Here is a 20,988-nt window from a genome sequence, read left to right as displayed (position 1 = left end):
TGTCACATATTATTCAAATATAAAAGCAGACAAGCTTGTTTTTTGCAGGATGAACTCAACTTGATTAGTACCTATTATTTCCATAAAATTTTTGGAGAATTCAATGGCAAAGACCGGATGAACAAACAGCTAATTCTGCTATTTTATTGAAGTTTTCATTTCATTATTTGCAAACATAACAAAATCCTAAGATGCTACAGTTGCTTCAGCTCTTATTTTATATTATTTTTTAAATTTAGAACTGCTTTTGGAGATGTGAGAGGGGAGATGTATAAACGGGAAGATTTTTGACAGCTTGGTATGTTATTGTTAACATTTTCTATATTTACCAGGCATCTGGTAGTGAGTGCAGTCATTGGCAGAGGGGAAAGCTAGAGTAGAGTTTAATTTACCAAATTCAGCTAAATTGAATGGGGGGAAATTAATTAAGACTGACAATTAAAAAGCCAGTCTTCAAATTTTCCCTGCTGGCGCTCAGGGACCCGTATCTACTCACAGTTTCCTGACCTCAGTAGATACAGGCACAATCTCTGCCAGATTGGAGGAGAGACAAAGGGGGATATTTATCAGGACCGCCAGTGGCGCAGAGGCCCTGAAATAATCGCAAATGCTAGCTTATTGCTAGCTTTTGCGATTATTTTCCCCAATCCGCCACCTTCACGCCAGTGGGGCGTGAAGGGGCGTGAAGGGGGTGCGCGGCCGGCCGAGCGGGGGGCGCGGACGGACGGGAGTGGGCCGGCGCGGGGCGTTACTGTCCCCGCGCCTGCGCACTCGCTGCTGCCGGCGACTTTTCATTCGTGAAAAGTCGCCGGGCTGCGCAACTGGCAGCCCGATACATGAAGAGGCAGAAGCCTCTTCATGTATCGGGCTGCGAATTTGCAGCGGCGGGGCGATCATACGCTGGCGCACGAGCGCCAGCGTATGATAAATATCCCCCAAAGTCTGATCTGGCAGAGATCGCTGCTATAGTATATGTGGTGGGCCAAGGCATTCACTTTATTACCAATTCTACTAATCAATAAATCAATTCACTAACCTCTAGATACAACATATGATTTGAACACTATGGGGCAGATTTACTTACCCAGTCCATTCGCGATCCAGCGGCGCGTTCTCCGGCCGGTATTCACTAAGGCAGTTCCTCCGCTGTCAACCAGGTGGCGCTGCTGCGCTGAAGAGCATCGGAACGCACTGGAATACACCGAGCCGGGCTGAGTGAAGGTAAGTGCCATTTTCGCGACATTTTTTTTTTAAATGCGGCGTTTTTTCCGAATCCGTCAGGTTTTCGTTCGGCCACGCCCCCGATTTCCGTTGGGTGCATGCCGGTGCTGATGCGCCACAATCCGATCGTGTGCGCCAAAATCCCGGGGCAATTCAGGGGAAATCATCGCAAATCGGAAATATTCGGGTAACACGTCGGGAAACCGCGAATCGGGCCCTTAGTAAATGACCCCCTATATGGTGGCACTTCAGAATATTGGCCAATAGATGCTTATAATTCTCCCTCCCAGTCTAGTGCTGGCTAAACCTGCTCACCTATCACTTTCCTCTGATCCTTGCTCATTTCCCCAGCTCTACGCAGTGTCCCTTAGTGGGCAGGATCAGTGGGCTCCACCTTCACGCCCCGCTGGAGAAGATAGAGGAGCGTGCATGATGGACGGGAGGAGGATCACATGTTCCTCAAGTATGTGAGACGCGGAGGACGGCCAGGAAGATAGAGAAGATAGAAGATGGACCTGGACATTTTCGACCACATGCGACGACCAAGACATTGTAGAAATTCATAGTGAAGGTAAGGTTGCAAAATGTTTGTTAGCCAACCCCTTTAAATAGACTGTATATCACAGTATAATAAAATATACTGATCACTGCCTGGCAGTACAATGAAATCGTTTTTGCCCTGTTTGTTGCCCTGTGTTCTATGAACCAGCCTTAATGGGGTGTCCAGTGGTTGAAAAACATGGCCGCCTTCTTGCACCTAAGCTCCGTTAATTTCTATAGACCAAATACTGGCACTAACCATGGTCATGTGTGGAGTAAAGAAAGAAGCCATGTTTTATTAAGTAGATCATTGTTATTGAAATGTGTTTTTTAATTATAACAAATTTATAATATGTAGACTCTTCTAATTACCTTTCTTGTAGGGTCACCGGATTCATTGAAGTAAAGAGCATAATTTTCATCTCCCTTAATGTAGAAATTGTAATAATCAGTTTCTGGAGGCACAAAGAAACCACTGAGCCGAGCCACAAAGGTGTTAGTTTCGGAAGGCCAAGATATGGATGCACCATCAACCCAGGAAGATCCGGCATAGCCCGCGGAGCTCTCGTTAAATGTTACTGCGTCATCTAGTGAAACACTCACGTTCCACCGTTCCAGCTTCAGTCCCCGGTTTCCTTAAGAAAAGAAAGAAGATTACTAAAATGGTCAACATAAGTGACTGGTATGAGTGACCCCGAGAAACTTTGTAATAATCCTCCTTCCTTACTATTCTGCTTTTGAATCTGAAGTCGCTGCTGAGTTTCACCCTGCTAGCAAGATGGACAGAAGTCTATGTATAAGGGCGAGCCATTAAAAAAATAATGAAACGTGGTGTTTTAAAAACAGGACAGAAGCCTCAAGGGGAGGCAGGGAATAACAGAATCACACATGATGCCTTGAGGCCATGACTCAAGTTGGTTATTTAGACTGGAATATACACCCAACATTTGGACCATTTTCAATAGAAATGTATATAATTATCTAGTAACTCAGAATATTTTCCACTGACAGAATCCTGCTGCCACTCTGATGCCGGATTTTGTACTTGAAATGACTTTTAGGGACTCCTTTCTCTTAAACATCGAGGTTTTAAAATATGTAAATTACCTGAAAGTGTTCAGGGTAGCACTACCAGAGCCCACCCAGTGGCAATTACCATATATACTCATGTACTGAAAAAGCCTCTCTCTGCCTATACTCGAGTATAAAAAAATGTAGTACTCACCTCCGGCAGTCACCCCAGCGTCCTCTTCTCCACGCGGCTCGTCTTCTCCCCTCATCTTCCAGCTTTCCAGCAGTGCGGGCAGAGGAACATCTATGCCAGGGGTAGGGAACCTATGGCTCGGGAGCCAGATATGGCTCTTTTGTTGGCTGCATCCGGCTCTCAGACAGATCTTTAATAAATAGTGACGGCTGCTGTGTGTCTCTTAGACTGATCACAGGCAGCGATGTTACCATTGCCTATGTCCTTTGTACGACCCAGGCGCCATCATCTAAGCCTGGGTCAAAGAGAAGAGCGTGGGAGCGATGAGGAGCTGACTGCGGAGAGCACTGATAAGTGAATATTCTTCTTTTTTTTTTTTGCTGTGACTACCTATCTACTGGGGGGCATGTGCTGTGGCTACCTATCTACTGGGAGTGTGTGCTGGGGCTACCTATCTACGGAGAGTATGTGCTGGGGCTACCGTATCTACTGGGAGTATGTGCTGTGACTACCTATCTACTGGGGATCATGTGCTGTGGCTACCTATCTACTGGGAGTATGTGCTGGGGCTACCTATCTACTGGGAGTATGTGCTGGGGCTACCTTATCTACTGGGAGTGTGTGCTGTGGCTACCTATCTACTGGGGGCATGTGCTGTGGCTACCTTATCTACTTGGGTGCATGTGCTGTGGCTACCTATCTACTGGAGGTATGTGCTGGGGCTTCCTATCTATTGGAAGTATGTGCTGGGGCTACCTATCTACTGGGGGTATGTGCTGTGGCTACCTATCTACTGGGGGGGCATGTGCTGTGGCTACCTATCTACTGGGGGGGCATGTGCTGTGGCTACCTATCTACTGGGAGTATGTGCTGGGGCTACCTTATCTACTGGGGGTATGTGCTGTGGTTACCTATCTAATGGGGGTATGAGCTGTGGCTACCTATCTACTGGGAGGCATGTGCTGGGGCTACCTATCTACTTGGGTGCATGTGCTGCGGCTACCTATCTACTGGGGTGTGTGCTGTGACTATCTATATACTGGGGGCGTGTGCTGTGGCTACCTATCTACTGGGGGCGTGTGCTGTGACTATCTATATACTGGGGGCGTGTGCTGTGGCTACCTATCTACTTGGGGGCATGTGCTGCGGCTACCTACATACTGGGGGACATGTGGTATGGCTACCTATCTGGTAGCCGCCGGTCTTTATAGGAACCCAGGAAGTGGGCAGCGGCACACTGGCCCTTTAAATCCGCAAGTGCTGGGGAGCATGTGCATGTGGTACGGCTCTTACGGAATAACATTTTAAAATATGTGGCGTTCATGGCTCTTTCAGCCAAAAAGGTTCCTGACCCCTGATCTATGCTCTCTGTGCCAGCACGCACATACACTGTGACACGGAGTGATGTCAGCAGGTGACGAGAGCAGAGACGTGCCTCTGCCCATGCTGCTGGGAAGCCAGAAGACGAGCCGCGGGGAGAAGAGGGGGTGAGTGCTAGAGGTACTAACTTTATTGTTTTATTACAGCTTCTGGACATTTTATTTTGAAGGTTTGGGACTGCTCAACATTTTACTTTAATGGGGGGCCTGCTGGACCTGGAATCAAAAAGGGGGCTCTGCTGGACATTGAATCATATAGGGGGGCCTGCTGGACATTGAATCATATAGGGGGGCTCTGCTGGACCTGGAATCATAAAGGGAGCTCTGCTGGACATTGAATCATAAAGGGAGGCCTGCTGGACATTGAATCATAAAGGGAGGCCTGCTGGACATGGAATCATAAAGGGGGGCCTGCTGGACATGGAATCATAAATGGGGGCTCTGCTGGACATGGAATCATATAGGGGGGCCTGCGGACATGGGTTCATATAGGGGGGGCCTGCTCGACTTGGAATCATATAAGGGGGCCCTGCTGGACATGGAATCATAAAGGGGGCTCTGCTGGACATGTTATTGATGAGGGGGCAGCGCTGCTGGACATTTTATTACAGAGCAGTTGCTGCATTACCCATCCTAGGCTTATACTTAAGTCATAGATTTTCCCAGTTTTTTGTGGCAAAATTTGGTGTTTTGGCTTACACTCAGGTCTGGTTATACTCAAATATTTACAGTAGTAGATCCCTGGAGCACTGCTTACACTGCCCCCTGTGCATCACTGATGCCTTCAGGGATGCTCTGTGCAAGTGCACTGCACTCCTGGAAGAAGGTGCAGGAACAGAAAGCACCCTGAGCACTCGGAGCTCATTTACATATTTTTTTAGCTTAAAAAGTAATTTCAAGCACAGATTCGGCATCAAGGTGATAACAGCATTCTGGCGTTGAAGCTGGTTTAATGGGTAAGTTTCAGATGGTGGTTTTTTTTAATGGTAAACATTTTAAATTTTACACTATATAATATACAATTTTATATCATTGTATTTACCTGTGAAAAGAGAAGGCAGGACGGGCGGCCGTGATGGACTCATACAAGTTATTGTTGTATTTGTTAGTCCAAGAATTTGGCATTTCTGACCTGCAACACAATTTGAATAAATATGAGTATCAGCCACAAATCTATAATCTGTCTCCTATCTATCTCTCTCTCATATCTATCTATCTTTCATCTATCTATCTATCTATCTATCTCATATCTATCTCATATCTATCTATCTATCTCATATCTATCTATCTCATATCTATCTATCTCATATCTATCTATTGTGGGGAATTGCTCTGGTAGTTGACAGGTAGCAGTGCAGGAAGCAGTGACACACGCAGGTTTAAAAGTCCAACTTAAGTGTTTATTCACACTTGCAAAACAGAACACAAATTCAGCCTTGGCTTAGGCACATGCAAAAACATTATAAAAGTAATTCCTGCCCGGCTAGGCGCTGGCTAATACATTTTGAGGACCCTAGCTATCCGGGTACCAGGCTGCCTGGCACACGCTCTTGGCCAGCAGCAAGACAGGAGACCCTCAGTTACCTTTGCTGTCAGAATGCAATCTCGCTTTCAGCTCTCCAGGTAGGGCCTCCCCTACTGCTTCTGGCCTGCAGACTAAATCAGGCCCTAACGAGGCCTGTGACCTGCACCTGTGGGCTATACAAAAGCCCAGGACCGAAGCCCGGGTGGAGTAGGAGTCCCACTACCAGCCTACCCCTACTCCATAATAAGCAGGCCCAGTACGGACATTACCAATGTGTCTGTGTTAGCTAGGCCAACACAGACAAAACAGCATTTCATCTGCCTGTAAGACAGATAGCGGTTTTCCCACACAACACCTCTCACTTTCTCACATACCCTCCCCCTCAGTTCAGACCCACCGGGGCGAACTCCTGACATTAAGCAATGCGTTCGGGACAAGGCATCCGCATTGCCCTGTAGCTTCCCGGCTCTGTGCTCCACCATGAAACTGAAATTTTGGAGGGACAAGAACCACCTAGTGACCCTGGCATTCTTCTCCTTAGTTCTACTCATCCACGTGAGAGGAGAGTGGTCAGTTATGAGACGGAACTGTCGTCCCAGCAAGTAGTACCATAGGGACTCCAATGCCCACTTTATCGCCAGACATTCCTTCTCTACGATACTGTAATTTTTCTCTGCTGGCGTGAGCTTCCTGCTCAGGTAAGTAATGGGGTGTTCCTCGCCATTCACCTCCTGAGACAGGACAGCTCCCAGTCCTACATCTGACGCATCCGTCTGCACAATAAACTCTTTCTTGAAGTTTGGCGCAATGAGGATGGGAGATCCACACAACGCAGACTTCAATGCCTGAAAAGCACCTTCTGCTTGTTCATTCCACCGCACCATGACAGGCCTTTTACCCTTCAGCAGGTCTGTCAGGGGAGCGGACATGGTGGCAAAGTTTGGTATAAACCGTCTGTAGCACCCTACAATGCCCAGGAATGCCCTGACTTGCTTTGTGCTCACTGGTTGAGGCCAACCCTGTATAGCGTCAATCTTGTTGATCTGAGGTTTAATTATACCTCGACCGATCACATACCCCAAATAGTGTGTCTCCTCCATTCCCAGCGCACACTTCTTGGGGTTTGCAGTCAGGCCCGCTGCCCTTAGAGAGTTCACTACGGCCTGTACCTTGGCCAAGTGACTCGCCCAGTCTTGGCTGTAGATGATAATGTCATCTAGATAGGCGGAGGCGTATCTCCTATGTGGCTTTAACACTATGTCCATTAACCGTTGAAAGGTAGCGGGGGCCCCATGAAGCCCAAACGGTAATACAACATAGTGAAAAAGGCCCTCAGGGGTGATAAAGGCTGTCTTTTCTTTAGCCCTATCTGTCAGGGGTACCTGCCAATATCCTTTAGTTAGATCCAGGGTGGTGAAGTACCGAGCACCCCCTAGTCTCTCAATAAGCTCGTCCACCCCGGGCATGGGATAGGCATCAAACTTAGACACCTCATTCAATTTTCTAAAATCGTTGCAAAATCGCAACGTCCCATCCGGTTTGGGAATTAGAACAATTGGACTGGCCCACTCACTTTTGGACTCCTCAATAACCCCTAGCTTCAGCATCTTCTGAACTTCTTCTGATATGGCTTGTCTACGAGCTTCAGGGACTCGGTACGGCCTTAATCTTACCTTTACCCCTGGCTCAGTGACAATATCATGTTTAATTACAGATGTGTAGCCTGGAAACTCTGAGAACACATCTGTATTTCTTGCTACAAACTCTCGAGCCTCTCGCTGTTGCTCTTTGGTAAGGGTATCGGCTATTCGCACTTCTGCCTCCGGCACAGGCTTATCTGCAGCCTGTGAGGGTAGCGCAGGAGGTGGACTAGCCAGAACCATCTCTGTATGCAGACTCTCTCTGTCTTTCCAGGCCTTCAACAGATTTACATGATAAGTCTGCTCGGGTTTTCTCCGTCCGGGCTGACGTATCCTGTAGTTCACCTCTCCTATTTTTTCTATAACCTCATACGGTCCTTGCCATTTAGCGAGAAACTTACTTTCTACAGTGGGGACTAGCACCAACACACGATCACCGGGACTAAAGCTCCTTACTTTTGCTGACCTGTTATAAACCCGGCTTTGAGTTCTTTGTGCCTCCTCCATATGCTCTTTGACAATGGGCATGACGGCTGCCACCCTGTCCTGCATATCTGCGATATGGTCTATTACACTTTTGTGGGGGGTGGGCTCTTGTTCCCATGTCTCCTTGGCTATGTCCAGGAGACCCCTGGGATGTCTGCCATACACTAACTCAAACGGTGAGAACCCAGTAGAGGCTTGTGGGACCTCTCGGATGGCGAACATTAAATATGGCAATAGTACATCCCAGTCCTTCCCATCCTTGTTTACCACCTTTTTTAGCATACTCTTTAAAGTTTTGTTGAACCGTTCTACCAATCCATCCGTCTGAGGATGGTACACAGAGGTGCGTAACTGTTTAATATTAAAGAGCCGACATAGCTCCTTGGTGACTTTTGACATAAAAGGAGTCCCCTGATCTGTGAGGATCTCCTTGGGAAGTCCCACCCGGCAGAACATGGCAAACAACTCTTTAGCAATTAGTTTCGCAGAGGTGTGCCGCAGTGGGATGGCCTCAGGATATCGGGTAGCATAGTCCATGACTACCAGGATATGCTGATGCCCCCGAGCAGATTTAACTAAAGGACCGACCAAATCCATGGCGACCCTTTCAAAGGGTACCTCAATAATGGGCAGAGGTACCAACGGACTTCGAAAGTGTACCATGGGAGCATGCAATTGACAATCAGGGCAAGTTTCACAATACCTTTTTACCCTATCATATACTCCTGGCCAGTAAAAACGCTGCAAGATGCGTTCCAGAGTTTTTGTGGTACCTAGGTGCCCTCCCATCACATGCTTATGTGCAAGGTCTAACACCATCTGACGATATGGCTGAGGTACCATTAACTGCTCCCGGGTTTCACCGTGGACCTTATCAATGCGGTACAATAACTCCTGATTTACCACCACACGAGGGAACAACTTATCCGCACCTGGGTGCTGAGGTACGCCATTAATTTCTACCACATTTTCTCTGGCGCGGACCAGAGTGGGGTCCTGGAGTTGGGCAGTACCAAAGTTGTCACGGGATACCTCCAAATCAGACAACTGCGGTCCTGTCACTACCTCCTCAGTTTCGCCTGCCATAACATCTAGGGGAAACATTACACTTCCATCTTCTGTGGCGGTCACCCCTACGGCAGGAACTCCAGAGTCTGGGTCATCAGGCTCGGCTTCAGAGATCTGACCAGACAACACAGGAGAACAACCCCCCAACTCTTGGTTTCCCCGCCATAGAGTCCAGAACATGGGGAAGTCCCGTCCCAAGATAAGGTCATGGGGCAAGTTCTTGACAACCGCTGCCTCATGTAGTGTCTCTCCACAAGAGGTCTGGAAGTTAATAACTGTGGTGGGGTAGTCCTTTACGTCCCCATGGATGCACAGGACTCCAATTGTGCGCCCTGTGACCGCCTTGGGGTCTGTGAGGGACCCATTAATCAAGGTCACCCGACTGCCTGAGTCCAGCAGGGCCAACGCTGGATGCCCTGCCACAGTCACCCGGCACAGGTGGCGCTCATCAGCAGAGTCGGGGCTAGTAGCTGTGTAGACAGGGGCAGCATAGAGAGAAACCCTTCTGGCGGAACTGCAGTCCATGGGCTCTGAGGAATTGGGGCAATGGGCTGCAATATGACCTGGCTCATGGCAGGTCCAACAGGTGGGAGCCTCCCCCCTCCTCCTCCCCTGGGGTACATCCCGGACATTGGGAGTTGTCTTGCCCCGGGAATTTGTGGGTGACACGACCTTCCGTGCCTTAGGGCCCACCTGGGTATAAGGGGCTTTCTTTGTTAGGGCCTGAGTGGCATAAAACCTCTCCACCAACCCCACCAGCGCCTCGGCATCAGACGGGTCCCCGTGTCCCACCCATTGTTGGATCTCACCCGGCAAGGCCCTCAGGAAACGGTCCAAAACAACCTTCTCGACCATCTGGGCTGGGGTGGATGTCTCCGGCTGAAGCCACTTGCGGACCAAGTGAACAAGATGGTGCATTTGCCCCCTCGGTGGTAGCGCCTCCTGGTATCTCCAGCTATTCACTCTTTGAGCGCGTAGATGCTGATCCACTCCTAGTCGGGCCAAGATCTCTGCCTTTACCTTGGAGTAGTCCCGGGCATCCTCCTCGCTAAGGTCGTAGTATGCCTGCTGGGGATCAGCGACGAGGAAGGGGGCCAACACCTCTGCCCAGTGTTGCTGTGGCAACCTCTCTCGGGTGGCCACCCTCTCAAAGCCTGTCAGATAGGCCTCCACATCATCCTCGGCGGTCATCTTGGTCATAGCTTTGCGGACCTCTTTCCTGGCGTCCTTCACCGTCATTGCTGGGACAGTCCTTTGTCTCTTGCTGCTGCACGTTGGACTGGACAAGCTGCTTGATTAACTCCTCCATGGCTGTGGCTTGCAGCTTCAGTGCTGTCAACTTCCAGGACATGCACTAGTGTATACTTCACTGCACTTTGCCCGCTCCAATCCACCATATGTGGGGAATTGCTCTGGTAGTTGACAGGTAGCAGTGCAGGAAGCAGTGACACACGCAGGTTTAAAAGTCCAACTTAAGTGTTTATTCACACTTGCAAAACAGAACACAAATTCAGCCTTGGCTTAGGCACATGCAAAAACATTATAAAAGTAATTCCTGCCCGGCTAGGCGCTGGCTAATACATTTTGAGGACCCTAGCTATCCGGGTACCAGGCTGCCTGGCACACGCTCTTGGCCAGCAGCAAGACAGGAGACCCTCAGTTACCTTTGCTGTCAGAATGCAATCTCGCTTTCAGCTCTCCAGGTAGGGCCTCTCCTACTGCTTCTGGTCTGCAGACTAAATCAGACCCTAACGAGGCCTGTGACCTGCACCTGTGGGCTATACAAAAGCCCAGGACCGAAGCCCGGGTGGAGTAGGAGTCCCACTGCCAGCCTACCCCTACTCCATAATAAGCAGGCCCAGTACGGACATTACCAATGTGTCTGTGTTAGCTAGGCCAACACAGACAAAACAGACTATTCCTGCTTATCATGTCTGCATTAACCCTTGGGTTACTGCAGACAAACCCAGGGCTTTTACCACCAGCATTTCATCTGCCTGTAAGACAGATAGCGGTTTTCCCACACAACACCTCTCACTTTCTCACACTATCTATGTATCTATCTATCTCATATCTATCTATCTATGTATCTATCTATCTATCTATCTATGTAATATCTATCTCTCTCATATCTATCTATCTCATATCTATCTATCTCATATATATCTATCTATCTCATATCTATCTATCTATCTCATATCTATCTATCACATATCTATCTATATATCTCATATCTATCTATCTATCTATCTATCTATCTATCTATCTATCTATCTATCTATCTCATATCTATCTATCTATCTCATATCTATCTATCTCATATCTATCTATCTCATATCTATCTCATATCTATCTATCTATCTCATATCTATCTATCTCATATCTATCCAATATCTATCTATCTCATATCTATCTATCTATCTATATCATATCAATCTATTTATCTATCTATTTCTCATCTCAATCTATCTTATTAGTAACTATTAGTATCTGTTTGTCTGGTGTGCTGCTATTTTTCCCTTTAATTATCAATTAATGAAAGTGTGTAGTGCTAGATAATATATTTTCTATACAGGAGATGTTTTATACAACTATAAAGTATACAAAATATCTACCTGGAAACTGTGAACAAGCAAGTCCCACCGGCAGAATATCTAATAAAGATACAATAATCACTCACCTCCTATGAGGACTCTGGCCGGAGCATCGGATTGATCAAAGTACTGTCCAGATATAGTGACGATTGTTCCTCCATTTACACTTCCAGTAGAGGGGGAAACCCCTGTAATCACTAGAAAAGTAACCACAGCGTGTAACCCATGAATATACTGCCACCAGTTTCTCAGTCTGTGTTCACACAGGTATACACATGCAGGTGAAATGCACTAAGACTTTAATAGACCTGATATATGTTCGATTTATGAAGTCAAAGATGGCATAGCCTGGTCTACAACACTTTATTGTACAGCAGGGCTAGGAGTAGATTATAATATGGCGGTTTGGGCAGCCACCCGGGGCCCAAGACTGCTAGGGGGCCCCTGACCACCTCAACCAATCACCTTGTTTGTTACTGCCATGTAGAGAGGATCTAAATAGGGACCTTCAGCCAAGAAATCTTCATCCTTTCAACACATACTTATATAAGAGTCCTTTCAGGACCATTGGAGATCCTCTAAAAGGTCCTCCAAAGGTCCTCAAACTGTAGAACTAAGTTGATTCTAGTACAATATGAAGAAATTAAATTCCATTCGATAATTTTTATACAGCCCAGGGCCCGCCGCTGAGCAGGGCTCTTACATAAACACAAGCCTCATATAATGTGTATATGTATAATATATATTCTGTAGGTGACATATATAACTCTGTGGTATGAAATCAAAGGAGGGTTTTAACAAGGGCAATTCAGACACCTCCCTGGCACAAGTTACGCCAAAAGTACGGACCTACCTAGAGCAATTTGTCAGGTCTGTACCTCTGATATTTGAATCACCCTGTGTCATTAAAGGGAACCTGTCACCAGGAAGATCATTTTTACATGATGACAGGTTCCATTAGGCATGTGGCTTTCAAATAAGCCTTTGTGGTGAATCTGAATCATTCCAGCGCTTTTAAAATGTTATAATAAAATAATAAATATAATGAAAAATAAAACAAAAACCACCAAAATATATAAATGCATTCAGCCACTATACTGTATATCTTTATAATATATACAGGCATCTACAGGATAGCTTCTTTAGGTTTGTTCTTAATTCTTGAATTTGTATGTAAGTTGGAACTGGTGTATTTTATAATTATGACTGCAGGCAAAAAATTTTCTTGTCCTTCTCACAATTAGATTTTCAAAGTTTTGTGCTGTCATGGGAACAAGAATTATTAATAAAACTTTGGTACAGACACCTTACAGGTCCGTGGAAACCTAGGACGAGAGCGTGACGTGTCGTTGTGCTATCCGTAGAATTATCAGGTTTTTTTGTGATTTTTTTCTCATTGTTATTTGTCATTGTTATTTGGTGGTGGCAACCTTCATGTTCATGAATATAATGAAATACTGTGCGCAGTGCCCAATGAGTCCACAATAGCAGATTGTTACCTGCGTACGTCTGGTACATGGCAAGTTTATTCACTGAAGACACAAAGTAGGTGGACAAGTCCGGCAAACTCCTGTAAGAGAGGAAGACACCATTGTCATGTTAGAATATTATGCTCCAGTGCTCCAGTGTCCCTGGACCGAAACCTCCAATTCTAACCAGTGGGGCGGCTATAACGTAGGTTATGTAAGGATAATGGGGTGTCGTCACTGTTATGTACCATTGTGGGGACCTGGAGAAAGTAGTAAAGACTGTAGTGTAAAGAGTACTGTGCCTCTTTGGATGCGTGCAACCACCAAACCTCGATAAATGAAGCCTAGAGGAAGCCCTCACACATGCTGTTTACATTGCGGAGAAGAGATTTGCCTAATTACATTGGGGGACATTAAAGGGGTTGTCCGAGTTTTTGAAAAAAAGCTAAAAGTGGCCGGGACAGGGCTGCTTAAAAAAAATAAAGATGTACTTACCTCCCGGTGCCCTCCCGTATCCAGCGCTGCTGTCACTCCGGTCCGGGCGCCATGTAAACAAACATGGCCGCCGGAGCAGCACTGGACTCAGTTCCGGCCGGACCCGACAACCTTCCGGCCCCCATACACAATGCTGTGTATAGGGACGGATAGGCGTGCCCGGCCACGGCCGGCCGGAAGCTGAATCCAGCGCTGCTCCGGCGGCCATGTTTGTTTACATGGCGCCCGGACCGGAGCGGCAGCAGCGCTGGATACGGGAGGGCACCGGGAGGTAAGTACAGCTTTATTTTTTTTAAGCAGCCCTGTCCCGGCCATTTTTAGCTTTTTTTTCAAAAACTCGGACAACCCCTTTAATCATAGTGGGTCTAAGGTTCGCCTGCTTTTGCGCCTGGTTTGCTCTTTTTTTTGGCTCCTGATCTATGATGGATCTGGTTCTGGCTTAGTAAACGCACTTTGGAATTGTCGCATGTCCCATTCATTTGCGCCAAATTGTTAGATCTCATTTGTGAGCAATAATGAAAGGAGACTGGGAAAATGTGACAGAACGTTCAGGGCGTCATCTCTGCACATAAAACTATCATTGTGATGTAACTGCAGGGACTAAAAGTTACAGAGATGTAAAAAAAAAAAATAAAATTCTTGCTGAAATGAGTCTTTTCCTTTTTTATTATAATTTACATGAAATGGAGACTGATAATATTCTCAGATCTGTACAATAAGACAATAATCACTCCCAGAGATGATCCCATAGACAATGGTGAAGTCCTTACTGGAGAAATTCTACATTTTAAAACTGCTCTGAAGTATTTTCCATGTTGCATAAAGGGAATTTTTCATTTGGGAACCTAAAATGTATGTTTTTAGTAATGAAAAGTGAAGTTTTTTGGAAGTGCGCCTGCTCAGAGTAGGTGCATTTTTGCGCCTTTTTAGGCGCAAATTTGTGATAGATGCCGTGCAAACATCTGTATTATTACATCGCCAGAAGAAATCTGTGATCAATTGGCTGGCACCACCGGTGCCCGGCATATATGTGGTCAGGCTATGCTTTTTCGTTGCATGGACTGCAACATGCTACACCCAAAGTCTGTTAATAGTCTAAGTTTTCCATAAATCCCTAGTATTCAGGGTATAAATGTTGCCTAACTTTAGCTGTAACCCATACTTACCGTCCATAATTGCCATTCAAGATGAAACTGATGTTCATATGTCCTATGGGAAAATAAGAAATATAGTAAAAAACTTTACCTAAATTATTAGTCCAGTTGTGTATAAATGAGAAATACATTGGGGGTCATTTACTAAGGGCCCGATTCGCGTTTGCCCGACGTGTTACCCGATTATTTACGATTTGCGCAGATTTTTCCTGAATTGTCCCGGGATTTTGCATGCGATCGGATTGTGGCGCATCGGCGCCGGCATGCACGCGACGGAAATCGGGGGGCGTGGCCGAACGAAAACCTGACGAATTCGGAAAAACCACCGCATTTAAAAACCGAAAAAGTGTCGCTTGGGAATCACTTACCTTCACTTGGTCCGAGCTGGTGTATTCCGGCGCGTTCAGATGCTTTTCAGCGCAGCAGCGCCACCTGGTGGACGTCAGAGAAACTGCCTTAGTGAATCGCCGCAAGACCCGAATCCACCGCAGAGAACGCGACGCTGGATCGCGAATGGACCGGGTAAGTAAATCTGCCCCATTATGTCTGGCGTTTTGAATGCCAGTCTAAAAATTCCCCAGATACTGTCTGGTGCCCGTATCTACTAAGAGGCTACGGCCTCTTAGTAGATTGGGGACAAACTCCACCAGTTTGGACCTAAGACCAGGTCTGAACTGGTGGAGTCGTTTGCTATAGTCTCCGATTTGTTATGTTCACCTTCGAGTAGCTTTTATTTTTGGGGACTCTACAGTATAACTTAATTCCTTCTTTGTGTTGCTGGATGCAACCATATGACTGCATTCACACTTGGCGGTAAGAAGTGCAATTAAAATGTCACGGGGAGGGACTTTGCCCGATCACATATGCTTCTTACAATGCAAAACACCTTAGAGATAACATGCGATTCAGTGGAAATGCATATGCTATAGGCCATTTCATGTGTTATTACGAACTTTAACAACGTATCTGGTTCCCGGTAAACCCAACGAATCTGTCCGGTTCCACTGCACAGAGCTGTTTCTTATAGATAAATTCCCTTGTATATTTGTCGCCATCTATTGCCTGTAACTGATAAAGCAGCTGCACTAATTTCTGCCTAGCAGGGGATTATATGTAGACAAGTTTTGTTTCATTAATGTTAATCCTAGTAGCCTGCTGCTGCTACTGTCTCACCTGAGGGTAATTCCCTCCTTCAGGCCTTGCAGCTCTGACTACTTACAGAGTCAAGTTTGTTATTAATTTATATGTATTTACATCTTCGTCTATTTATGCACTTGCATGTAACACACTGGGGCAGATTTACTTACCCGGTCCGTTCGCGATCCAGCGGCGCATTCTCTGCGGTGGATTCGGGTTCGGCCGGGATTCATTAAGGTAGTTCCTCCGACGTCCACCAGGTGGCGTTGCTGCGCTGAAGATCATCGGAACGCACTGGATTACACCGCCCTATCCTGGATGAAGGTAAGTGCAAGCTCCGCGACACTTTCGTTTTTTCCCGAATCCGTTGGGTTTTCGTTTTGCCACGCCCCCCGATTTCCGTCGCGTGTATGCCTGCGCCGATGTGCCAAAATCCAATCACGTGCGACAAAAACCCGGGGCAATACAGGAAAAATCGGCGCAAATCGGAAATATTCGGGTAACACGTCGGGAAAACGCGAATCGGCCCTTAGTAAATGACCCCCACTATATGAGCACTTTATTAATGGTATATATTATAGGTTTTAATATATTTGTATCATTATTATCATTAACTCAAAATTACCAGTATAAATGAATTCCCTAGTGTTTGATATATAATTTTGATAATCATAAACAATATGATTCTGGATACCTGTAGCTTCCACTAGAGGGAGCTCCGGGGTTAACGGCATACATTGATACCTTACAATAAACTCCTGCAGGCAGCTAGAATATTAATTTCTTAACCTTTAGTGACATGTACAAAAATGAGGCTGTTTATCATAAGAAATAGCACCCTGACTGGTGTTTAACACTACCGCTCAAAAGTTTTGGGTCACTTAGAAATGTCCTTATTTTTGAAAAAAAAACAGCAAATTGTCTTTCAATGAAGCATTAAATGAATCATAAATGACAATTTTAGCTGCAAACATCTGTTTTTTAATGCAATATCGAAATAGGTGGATATAGGCCCATTTCCAACAACCACTACTCCAGATGTTTAATGGTACATTGTGTTTACTAACTGTGTAAAAAGGCTAATGGATGTTTAGAAAAAACTAGTTCAAGTATGCTAGCACAGCTAAAAACTGTTTGGCTGACTAGAGAATTTATTAAACTTTGAGCTAGTTGAGAACCTGGAGCATCACATTTGTTTGTTCTATGAAACTCTCACAATGGCCAGAAAAAAAGAACTTTCATGTGAAACTCGACAGTTTACTCTGGTTATTAGAAATGAAGGCCATTCCCTGCAGCAAATTTCCAAGAAACGGAAGATTTCTTTGTGTTAGAGCACAAGCAGAAGTGGGAGACCCCGCTGAACAACTAAGCAACAAGACAAGTACATTAGAGTCCCTAGTTTGAGTAACCGACGCCTCACAGGTCCTCAGCTGGCAGCTTCATTAAATAGTATCCGCCAAACGGCAGTGTCACCCGCTACAGTGAAGAGGAGACTCCAGGATGCGGCCTACAGGGCAGAGAGGCAAATACAAAGACATATCTGAGACTGAATAATAAAAGGAAAAGATTGAAATGGGCAAAGGAACACAGACATTGGACAGAGGAAGATTGGAGAAACGTGTTATGGACAGACAAATCTAATTGGATCACACAGAAGGACATTTGTGAGACACGGAACAACTGAAAAGATACTGGAAGATTCCTAATGCCATCTGTCACCATAGTGGAGGTCATGTGATGGTGGTGGTCATGTGATGGTGGTGGTCATGTGATGGTGGTGGTCGTGATGGTGGTGGTAATGTGATGGTGGTGGCCATGTGATGGTGGAGGTCATGTGATGGTGGAGGTCATGTGATGGTCTGGGGTTGCTTTGGTGATGGTAGAGTGATAAATTTGTACGAGGTCAAAGGGATTTTGAATAAGGAAGGCTATCACTCCATTTTGCAGCGCCATGCCATACCCTGTGGACAGCGCTCGATTGGAGCCAATTTTCTCCTACAAAGGGACAATGACCCAAAGTACCTCCAAATTATGCAGGAACTATTTAGGGAAGAAGCAGCAGCTGGTATCTATCTGTAAGGGAGCGGCCCAGTCACCAGATCTCAACCCCATTGAGCTGTTGTGGGAGCAGCTTGTCCGCATGGTACGCAAAAAATGGCCATCGAGCCGATCCAATTTGTGGGAGGGGCTTCTGGAAGCACGGGGGGGGGGGGGGGGGGATTTCTCCAGATTACCTCAGCAAATTACTAGCTAGAAGCCAAAGGTCTGCAATGCTGGAATTGCAGCAAATGAACATTCTGTGATGAAAGCAAATGTAGAAAATTATTATTTCAAATGAAAAAAAAAAAAATTTCAAACTTTGTCAATGTCCGGACTATGGGCCACATGTATCACTCGTTTTTTCTGTTGTTTTTGCGCCTTTTCATTCAGGCGCACCGTTTTTGCGCCATTTTTGCGATTAAGCGCCAAACTAGCCGCGCAGCAAAAATAAGCAGCTTTCCCTCATCTATCTTACCAATCCAGATGTTTTGCTGCGCCTAATGATATTCATCACTTGCAACGTTTTCATTTAGGCGCAAAAACGGGCGCAAAAACACTCCAGCCCGAAGGTGGCGTTATCTGAGAAGAAAGCACTGAGCCCCTTTGCAGAACAGCTCATTTCTAGCAGCAGAGCTCAGCCAGACACTAGGACATATAATAGATACATTAGATACACTACAGACAGGAGCTGCAGACTCTATTTACAGTTCATCACCTTCTATTTACAAAATATTCTGCAAAACGCTGAGCTCAAAGCAAAAGAGCAAAAGAAGTTTGCACAAGTTTGCAGAATGTTGCAGATACTACAAACAAGTACCTGAGTGAAGTTGGCCCCCCCACCTTGTTCAAATCAAACAAAATTGATGTCAAACGTTTGTGCTACTTTTGTGCTGGTTTGTGCAGCAAAAATTTTCGTTTGTGCCGCTATCGTTTTTAAGATATTAATGAGAGTTTCCAGAGGTCATCAGAGGTCAACCAGCCCCCCCACATTGTCCAAACCAAACAAAACTGGTGCCTAACAATTCTGCTACGTTTGTGCTGGTTTGTGCTGCTCAAATTTTTGTTTGTGCTGCTTTTGTTTTGAATATATGAACAAAAAATGAAAGGTCAAAAGTTCAAGCAGCCCCCCCACATTAACCAAATCGAACAAAACTTGTGTCAAACGTTAGTGCTACGTTTGTGCTGGTTTGTGCAGCAAAAATTTTTGTTTGTGCCGCTATCATTTTTAATATATTCATACTTTTTTCCAGAGGTCATCAGAGTTCATTTCTTCCAAAGTACAATATGTTTGCTAGCTCCCCCTGGTGATCAAACCAGGGAAGTGTCACTAAGTTTGTTTTTTACCAGTTCATCCTAAACACCTTTAACCTATGTAAACACCTGAACATACCGTAAAAATGATAGCGGCACAAACGAAAATTTTTGCTGCACAAACCAGCACAAACGTAGTACTAACGTTTGACACCAGTTTTGTTTGATTCGGTTAATGTGGGGGGCTGCTTGAACTTTTGAACTTTCATTTTTTGTTCATTTATTCAAAACAAAAGCAGCACAAACAAAAATTTGAGCAGCACAAACCAGCACAAACGTAGCAGAATTCTTCGGCACCAGTTTGGTTTGGTTTGGGCAATGTGGGGGGGCTGGTTGACCTCTGATGACCTCTGGAAACTTTCATTAATATCTTAAAAACGATAGCGGCACAAACGAAAATTTCTGCTGCACAAACCAGCACAAACGTAGCACAAACGTTTGACACCAATTTTGTTTGGTTTGAACAAGGTGGGGGGGCCAATTTCACTCAGGTCAAACAAGTGTCCCCCATGTAATTCTGCACAGTATCACCAGTGTTTCTGAGGGGGATACTGTGCAGAATTACAGGGGTGCAGCAGGAGACCAGCACTGGGGGATCCCCTCCAGGAGAAGCCACTGCTGAGGAGGTCACTGGGAGCTGGGTGTCACACACCTGGGTGCTGCTGTGAGCATACCTCCCAACATTTGTGAAAGGGAAAGAGGGACAAAATGGCGGCACGCGTCACTCCCTGGCCACGCCCCAAATTTTAGCCATATTATACTGAGACTATTATTATTATTATTGAGATGAGATTTTACTATTATTAATAATCATCTCCATAATAATAAAAATAATAAAATTTATAATAATAATAATAGTCTCAATAATTACAATAATAATCTCTGAGAAGATCCCTCTCTATATATCAGTGCATTAGTCTGTGTCACAGTGGCAGATAACATGTCTTAGTTACCAGAATTCCTCAGCTCTGTATCACTGGGTTTATAGCTCAGTTAGTTAAAGGAAACCTACCATTTCAAATGGTCGGTGTAAGCTGTAAACACCAGCTCAGGGTGAGCTGGTGCCGGTGCTTAGTTTCGTTAGTGTTAAAACCGCGGTATCGCGGTTTTAACACTTTTTAAACTTTATAGCAAAAGCTGCTTCGGCGCTGCGCGCAACCGTGCGCGCGCAACGCCTGCGGCATTTCCTATGTAGGCGCGCGCACGATCGTGCGCACGCAGCGGTTTTAACACTAACGAAACTAAGCACCGGCACCAGCTCACCCTGAGCTGGTGCTCGGTGTTTACAGCTTACACCGACCATTTGAAATGGTAGGTTTCCTTTAAGGCTCCTGTCTGCCGTGCAGAGGGTCCCAGGTTCGATTCTCAGCCTGGCCAAAACTTTATTTAATTTAATTATATAAAGAGCTTGTGTCTGTGAAAGCCCTGGAGACCAAATATGGACAGATGCTGATCTGACCTGATGACGTGGTCCCTGCTCTCTCAGCTAAGCCGACACTTCTCTGAAAAGGATTCTCTGCCCGATGTCTGCTCTGGGGAACCCTAGGAGATGCAGTGACCATATATGGATAGAGATCTGAACCTGATGACGTGGTCCCTGCTCTCTCAGCTAAGCCGACACTTCTCTGAAAAGGATTCCCTGCCCGATGTCTGCTCTGGGGAACCCTAGGAGATGCAGTGACCATATATGGACAGATGCTGATCTGAAGCTAATGACGTGGTCCC

The 20,988-nt window shown here is 45.8% G+C and overlaps 1 protein-coding gene across 1 annotated transcript in view; it reads right to left on the bottom strand.

The window, feature by feature from the left end:
* LOC140132489 (fibrocystin-L-like) overlaps positions 1-20,988 on the bottom strand; it is a 136,310-nt gene that overhangs the window by 88,243 nt on the left and 27,079 nt on the right. The window contains exons 10-14 of the mRNA XM_072151315.1: positions 14,788-14,830; positions 13,157-13,227; positions 11,744-11,854; positions 5,387-5,476; positions 2,134-2,396 (exon numbers count right to left, since the gene is read on the bottom strand). Coding sequence (XP_072007416.1) covers positions 2,134-2,396; positions 5,387-5,476; positions 11,744-11,854; positions 13,157-13,227; positions 14,788-14,830 — 578 coding nt within the window. The remainder of the gene's footprint in view (positions 1-2,133; positions 2,397-5,386; positions 5,477-11,743; positions 11,855-13,156; positions 13,228-14,787; positions 14,831-20,988) is intronic.

Source organism: Engystomops pustulosus, chromosome 5 (genome assembly GCF_040894005.1).
Source record: "Engystomops pustulosus chromosome 5, aEngPut4.maternal, whole genome shotgun sequence".
Lineage (NCBI taxonomy): Eukaryota > Metazoa > Chordata > Amphibia > Anura > Leptodactylidae > Engystomops > Engystomops pustulosus.
This window is presented reverse-complemented; position numbering and strand designations above follow the sequence as displayed.